At 43.2% G+C, this 7,574-nt stretch overlaps 1 protein-coding gene across 2 annotated transcripts; it reads left to right on the top strand.

Moving 5' to 3' along the window:
- The first annotated feature begins 1,081 nt into the window (after window positions 1-1,081).
- fam124b (family with sequence similarity 124B) lies at window positions 1,082-7,481 on the top strand. 2 transcript variants are annotated; one of them, XM_026191871.2, is made up of 7 exons: window positions 1,082-1,476; window positions 1,869-1,900; window positions 2,528-2,737; window positions 3,082-3,477; window positions 3,672-3,868; window positions 4,857-5,013; window positions 5,911-7,481. In XM_026191871.2, the coding sequence occupies exons 1-7, from the start codon at window positions 1,406-1,408 to the stop codon at window positions 6,489-6,491; spliced, it is 1,644 nt and encodes a 547-aa protein (XP_026047656.1). In that variant the 5' UTR covers window positions 1,082-1,405; the 3' UTR covers window positions 6,492-7,481. The 2 variants fall into 2 exon arrangements, with proteins under 2 accessions (XP_026047656.1, XP_026047657.1); XM_026191872.2 differs by having other exon boundaries at window positions 1,167-1,480.
- Window positions 7,482-7,574: the final 93 nt, after the last annotated feature.

Raw genomic sequence — 7,574 nt, 5'->3', positions numbered from 1 at the left:
CAGACCATTTACCTTCCAAACAGCTCAAAGCAGTTTGGCCGTTTTCCTCTAACACTAACGAGGCATTTTCCCCCAGAGAACTGCTTCTCAGTGGATGTTTGCTCTTTTTTGGACCATTCTCTGTAAACCCGAGAGACACTTCTGTGTGGAAAATCCCAGAAGATCAGCAGTTTCTGAAATACTCAGACCAGCCTGTTTGACAGTAACAGCTGTGCCACATTCAAAGTCACTTAAATAATGTTTTTTTCCTAATTCTGATGCTCAGTTTGAACTTCAGCAGATCGTCTTGACCATGTGTACATGCCTTAATTCACTAAGTAGATACCATTGGCTGTTATCTGAGCAGTTGAACAGGTGTCCCTAATAACATGTCTGGTGAGTGTAGAAAACTCTAAAGTTATAACAGAGTATAGTTATTTCAGGTCCGTGGCTTGTACTGGTGTTAAATAATATTATTTTGTACTGAAAGGCGTTCTTAATACTTCTACTGAGTAATGAAAATACAATGAGTAATGAAATAACAGTAAATGACAAAAACACAAGTCTTGGCCTTCGAATTAGAGCCCCAGTCTGTTCAACAATAAATATTAAAAATGTTTTCCCAGCACTTTGTGCTTTAGAAACGTTTCTATTTAGGATATCTGCCCAAATTCGAGTAAAGGGTGATATTAATCAAGTGAATGTTCTTGTTATACTTGTATTATGTCACGATGCCTGGTTATTCAACATTTAACACCTTTGTTAAGATTGCAGGGTTGCTTTGGTGTTTTTGTTTAGTTTTCTTCTGAATATATTGGTGTAACTTGTGTCTTTCACTGAATGATGGTTTTATCTGCTTTTCACTTCGCACTGCTTGATAACATTGTCCAAACTGTGCCTTTCTAAAGCTCTCCATATGGTCTTAAGAAGGTCTTAACAAACAACGTGTTTAACTTAGTCTTTGGAGCCTCCCCTGCACTTTTAAATCTGCCCAGGCCGTCTGGACCGTCTCCTTTGTCTTGTCATTTTGTTAGAGCTTGCCATCTGCTCTGTTATTATAGGAGGCGGCTTTGGATTTAAAGTAGCACCACCTCTGCTGGTCCCTTTCGCCCGGGATTTGGGCTCTGCGCAAACATACGTACACCCTCAAGCCTTCTAGACTCCAAACGGGCCACCTCTCCTTTTTATCTTTTCTTTTCTTTTTTTAAAAACCCAGCGAGCCTTACAGTTAAAACGATAAACTAAGGGTGTGTGGGTGCCATGTGACGTCAGCGTCCCAGCAAGTGTCCCATTTTTTTGGAAGGGGGAGCAGCCTGCGGAAAGAAATCAAACAGGATGCTTTTCAGCCCGAGTGTGGTCTGCCGTAAACACAGCTCAGACTCACTGGCCGGAGCATGGGCGCAGATGTGAAAGTGTGGACCGGACCATGTTGCGCCGAGCGGCGGTGTTGAAGAGAGCCGACGATGAAAACGTGGACTCCGGAGCTGATACTGCCGAGTGAGTGAGTCAACGGTCCCAGCGCTAGCTCCGGAGGCTAACGTCAGCTAGCCAGCTTCGCTTTTTTTTCTTTTTCTTTTTTATAGCGGTTGCCACAATGGAAATTATTTTTGCTCCAGACATTAAATTATGAAGAGTATGACTTTATCGTTCATTTAACCCTTTAGCACTTTACGACATCGGCTTTTTGGCAGCTGCTGTGATCTTTACGGTTTTTTTCTAGTGATTCTTTTAAGTTGTACGCTAGCTAACAACAGATAAAGTGTTGTCATGGAGACCAAAGTAAAGGGAACGTTTCCAAACCGACCACCACAAGATGGAGACAGTTTTTTGTGTTTCCCCAAATATATGAATGAATAATAAACTAAATTCGTGGCCTTTTTTGTTTTCAGATCAGACTGCAGCAGGATGTCGTCGTCTGGCAGTAAGTAATCCTAGACTCACACAGTAAAAAGAGGGGGAAAAAACACTCAAACTTACTTTTCGCACCTTCATAAAGACAAAAACACAAATAATCTAAACCATCTTACCTCGTGGGCTGCAGTACAGCCCAATTTAATTTTAAGTGGGTCAGACCAGTGACTCTAAATATTTAATCCCGCAGATTTCTTAATATATGAAAAATAAGTAAAATTTAATCCGTTTTTTTACATGTGTGGATTTGTGGCTCTGCCATACTGTCAATAAAAAACGACATTACTGCAGTAGAAGAATATGAACTTTTTCTGTAATGTATTATTCATCTGTTACTTGAACATGAATTTATAAAGGTTGTAAAACAAACGATACAATTAAAAAGATTAAAAGTCCAAATTTATGTCCAGTGGGCTTGAAAAAATGTAATCAGATGGAGCAGTAAATGATCTCTATCGTCACACAAAAATTTTAAATGATATCATGAAAACTGGATAGTAGACAGACAAACAAACCAACCGAATAAATACTCCTTCCCTTTGGGGGGATAAACTTATTTTTGAATTAGTTTAATGATGTCCTTGTCTAAAATATCTTTGTACACTCTGTGCCTCGTGTTTTTTGTGCGTCACATCAGTCGACCTCGTGAGCAGGCGGGTCAGACAGCAGCGGCGGCAGCAGCTCCTGCTAATGCACTTGCATCTGCTGGCTAACCCCGGAGACTCCCTGCTGTTGCAACACACCCTGGATCGCCTGCTGCGCTGGCTCTGCCCGAGCCTACGCATCTTCCACGTGTCGGAGAGGGCCTCACCATTCAGAACTTACCCCCGCCTCTGCCCCGTGGCTGGTAAGGATTCTGGGTTTTCAGTGTGTAGTCCTGCATTTCAGCACAGTATGTAGTAACAGTACATATACTTGGATCTCAGCTGTTTCTTTGGCACGGACGTTTCAACCATACATTATACCTTATTACACACTTTGGAGGTGTATTATTCAGCTATAATGATAACTTCCATATGTGAAAATGAGAAATATTTAAAGAAATTTAAGATTGCCATTGAGGTCAACATCCCCCCCCCCATCAAATGCTGCACTTTAACCGTTGTAAACATGCCATCCCACAATGAGCTCCTGCCAGAGCCATGTCTGTTTTCACTTAGAATGAATAAAATAAAAGTTGACATCTTTCAGGCTACCCGTCTCTGGCCATCACTTTCTTCCTGCACGAGGCCTACGGAGAGGAACGAATCCTCAAAGTGCTGGACTTCTTCCAGCGTCCTCCCTGGCACTATCATCACACGGAGAGTTGTGGCAGCCGAACTGGAGGGATCCACATTACTTCCAGCAGCTCGCCCTCCAATGCCCTGCTGCGGCCCTACCTCCTGCCCAGCAGAGACTTTTATAGCCTGGGTGCGGGGATGCCGGTGTGGGGAGTTCGACCAGTGCACTGCGGGGGTGAGATACTACGTGTGACGCTGTACAGTGCGTATGACAATTATGAGGATGCTGTGCGGCTCTATGAGACGGTGCTGCAGCGACAGGCAGAGGAGCAGAAGGCAGGATTCTGCTGGTTCACCCTGCATATGGGTAAGGCTTTAGAGTGTTTGCTCTTGATTGTGCAGTATTGTTTTTATACTCCTCAAATTAAAACTACATACACATTTATTCCTTTCAAATTTTGTAATTTTGTAAATTTCTTAATAATAATTTTTTTAAACGTCATATTAAAAATGTGTCTTATCCCCTGCTGTCTCCTCCTGCCTTATTTCCCCTGCATCCAGAGCCCGGGCTCTGCCTACAGCTGGCTTTAAAGCAGTTGTCACCAGGAGTTCAGGTGGAGCCATGCAGCTCTGCTGTGCTACAGTTTAGTGTGGAAGAAATTGGCCAGCTGGTTCCCCTGCTGCCAAACCCGTGTACCCCCATCAGCGCTACACGCTGGCAGACTGAAGACCTCGACGGCAACAAGGTTCTCTTTCAGGTAACTGCGGGTTATCTTCTTCTTTCTGCTTCCTCACGGCTCGACACACGGGATCCACCGTCTCCTTCTCACCCCTAGCATCCCCATGAATCTTTTCAGTTGTCTTCCTCTTTACCTCCAGCCTGCCAGCTCTGTCTTCACCATCCTTTGTCCAGTATATCCACTATTCCTCCTCTACACATTGTCCAGACTGTCTCAGCCTTCCCCCTTTAACTTTGTCTAAAATGCTCTTTGTTACCAGTTCCTCTAATGTACTCATTTCTCTTCCATAAGAGAAGCCTCCAGCTCTGCCTCCTGTCTTTTTATTAGTACAACCTTCTCCAAACCTTACACCATAGCAGGCCTCACTACCATCTTGTAAACCTCCCTTTCACCCTTGCTGCTATCCTTTTGTCACAGATCACTCCTGACACTCATCTCCACCCACTCCACCCTGCCTACACTCTCTTCTTCACCTCTCTTGTACACTGTCTTATACTTTGGAGGGTTGACCCCAGGTTAACTCAACATAGTCAATCTCGCTCTTTATGTTAAACGTGAGGATTGTGTGAATGGCAGATTGACGCAGCCTCGCATTGCAAGAGTAAACACGCTGAAGTGTGGGAGATTTAACCACTAATTACCTCACAGAATGCTGGGAAACTGGCCAGACCTTTGTTCCATGTGCTACTAATGTGTGATTTATGAAACAGGAAATTTTTATATGTTTGAGATAAGGATTTGGATCTAATGCAAATATATGCAAGTCTGTGAACGTTATTTTATGAAACTAATAACATAGTGTAAATATAACTGAACCAACTGTTGTATTGCGCTGTTTGTCATGGTGGGAGATGAACATCTGTTCAGGTGTAGATGGGCTGGGGCTTCCAACAGGAGTTTACATCCTGTATTCTAACAGAGATAAACAGTAGAAACATAAAGTTATGTTTGGATGTAGTCCTGGTATACGTTATAATCCCATTTCTTCTGTCGTCCTGTGCTGCAGGTGAAAACCCCGGCACAACCTCAGCGACCTCTGACCTGTGCTTTCCCCCTGACTGGCTCGAGCATGCCTCCTCGAGGAATTCAACTCAGCAGCTCGGGACACAGCCTTTCACCCTGCAGCCTTACCTCTCCTCTGTCCGGGCAAACGCACAGGCACGGTAAGCTGCGATGTTCAATCTTTCAGTGGGAGATTTATCGCCTGGAGCTTGACAGACAGGGAGAAATATCTCCAAATTACTTCTTCACTGAGCGCTCTCCCAAAGACTTCTCTGTTCATAATGATTCCCTGGCGCTCTCTAATTGCCGTTGTATTAAATGATCATTTTGACTTAGAAAGCATTTGTACGTATAATGACTCAAATACTAAATGTTTCCTCCAGCACAGTGCAAAGTCTTTTTATTGGAGATGAATATCAGTAGAAAAGTTTACCAGTAATTATACTGGCCATGTGGTCTCTTTTCTAAGCAGTTATTTGAAGCAGTTCAGATTTTTTTTTTCAAAGAAAGTGTTAAGTTACATAGTTATATTTTTTTGGAGAAAGTTTTTAGGTAAGTACTTTTTTTTTTGTATAGCCCTTTAAAAAAAATGTCACAAAGTGAAAAGAATAAAGATAGAGACAACATTACAGCAGGAGGCCTCTCACAATAAAAACAAAACATGATTAGAGCCATCACACATCAGCATGGCCAAGCTTAGATACGAGTAAAGAGCAATGAGTCTATGCAAGAGAGCTCAAAACCTTCAGTTTTACTGAGTGACTGAGGGAAACACGAGATTTATGAGAGTTTTATGTATGATGTAAAGCTTCATATTTTTTAAGGCTTATCGCCAGTTAGAGAGCTGATGAGGGTTTGTGTTCTTGAATATAGAATCTGTCACACGTTTATGTTCCAAGAGAGTTGGTCATAAAATCAAATTGTATTTATTGGTCTGTCACGGTTGAGACACTTCGGGGGCAGCTTAAAGTAACACAAAGCAGAAATAGTTTTCATGTTTGTGTACATTGAGTGTACGATTTTTAATTTTTAAATTCTGTTTGGTGTTTCTTTGCCAGCCCAGAGACCGCGCAGCGACCCCATCTTGGAAAATCTTTATGGAGGAAGTGGTGGAGCGGAGAGCCTGGGATCAGGAAGCTGCTGTAGCACTCCTCCTGGCAGCTCCTGTTACTCGTCCCAGCGCAGCAGCCCTGCTCCACTCTCAACCTCCAACCACCCCGACTCTCCGCTGCGTCCCTCGATCACCCACTCTCTCTCCCATCTCCTTCTGGAAGAGGACGAGGAGGAGCCGGAGACCAACGTTGACACGGGAGCGGCTGTCTCTCCTCGCCCAGACCCAGCAGTCAAAGCGATGACTCGCTCCTCCTCTCTGGACCTTTTGGTGACCCTCCAGTCACAGAGACCCACAACAGTTGGAGCTTCAGCTGTCGAGGAGCTGGCCAAGGAGCTGAGTGATTGTTTGCAAGGAACGCACACACACCTTCAGGGGTCGTCTGAGACATGGGGCTCTGGTGGTGGAACAGATGCAGGCAGGACCAGGGAAAGCCCCTCCAACAGGCCCCTGGTAGAAAGCAGGACTACCGCTGAGCCGGCACGTGTGAGGAACTGTGAGGAACGGCTGGATGAGTTCTTCATCTAAATTCCTACCACCATGTCACGAGCAGTGGTAATAATCACAGACAAATAACAGGGACACCGGAGCACTGCAGCAGTTGACACGTAACATCCAGATACTAGTTTAACTTGTCTTGTTTTTTCAAGACAGCGCAGGTAAAGGTAATACAATGAATGTCTAAGTTAGTTTTATACATAGGTGCAGCTAATGATTTGTGCAGCTGTTGTAGCCGAGTGAATAGCAATCAGTTTTGTATTTAAGTGAGGCACACTAGGCTTCTTCTCATCACTCAGCTAGGCAACTTTTTTTTTCTTTGATTAACTTCGAACAGATTAAGATGATCTCAGCGTTAAGGCTGTCTTTGATGTTGCCCTTGGTCGTGATTAGAAAGCTGATTTGTGGCATATAAAGCATTTGTTTTAAGGAACTTCAGATAATCATTGATCCAGAATTTTCTTGTTAAAATGGACAAGCAGTGGAGTAAACCAGGCTACATAACAGCAATGAAGAATTATCTCCCTTTAGTCGACCTGACACCTCAGAAATGCTCATTACTGAAAGGTCACAGTAAGGACAGGTTAACTTGAGTGAATTTTTTATGATCACTTAAACAGTGTTTGTGATCATTACAGCTGTTCTGAAGGCAAAAGATGTTAAGTGAGGAAAAGAAATCGGAATAAGAAATGTAATTATTCAGGTCAAACTAGTCTCTTACTTATTTTTCTTTAATCTTTTTTTCCTTTGAAAAGGCTTTCTCGGTTTAACCTAACAGATTAATTGGAGTCTGGGTTTTTTCACTTGTGCATTATAAGGTCAGAGTTTTTCCCGCTGGGCTGCTCTCCGTAGGCAAGCTGGGGAGCTCGAAGATGTCAGAGCATTTAACTGTTTACTGGAAATAATTGTAACTGGAAGAAAGCGAGTATTGTACGCAAGTAGTGTGTAACATGTTCAGTGATGTAGGTTAAAAGATAAATGATTGGAATAATAAAATGGCTATGTCTTTGCGCCCTCACAGCTCTGTGTGTGTGTGTGTGTTTACATACAGGCAGGCAGATGAAGTAGGAGGTGAGAAGTGAATGCTTGAAGTATCCCAGACATATTCACACA

This window comes from Astatotilapia calliptera, chromosome 14 (assembly GCF_964374335.1).
Source record: "Astatotilapia calliptera chromosome 14, fAstCal68.1, whole genome shotgun sequence".
Lineage (NCBI taxonomy): Eukaryota > Metazoa > Chordata > Actinopteri > Cichliformes > Cichlidae > Astatotilapia > Astatotilapia calliptera.
Note: the sequence above shows the minus strand (reverse complement) of the source record. Positions and strands in the feature narration are given on the sequence as shown.

What these genes read in the sequence shown, in the direction of transcription:
- fam124b (XM_026191871.2), top strand. Translation starts at nt 1,406, where the DNA reads ATGTTGCGCCGAGCGGCGGTGTTGAAGAGAGCCGACGATGAAAACGTG. An exon ending in CCGCCTCTGCCCCGTGGCTG is followed by an intron (nt 2,738 to 3,081) that starts GTAAGGATTCTG and finishes GACATCTTTCAG; the next exon opens with GCTACCCGTCTCTGGCCATC. An exon ending in CGGGCAAACGCACAGGCACG is followed by an intron (nt 5,014 to 5,910) that starts GTAAGCTGCGAT and finishes TTTCTTTGCCAG; the next exon opens with CCCAGAGACCGCGCAGCGAC.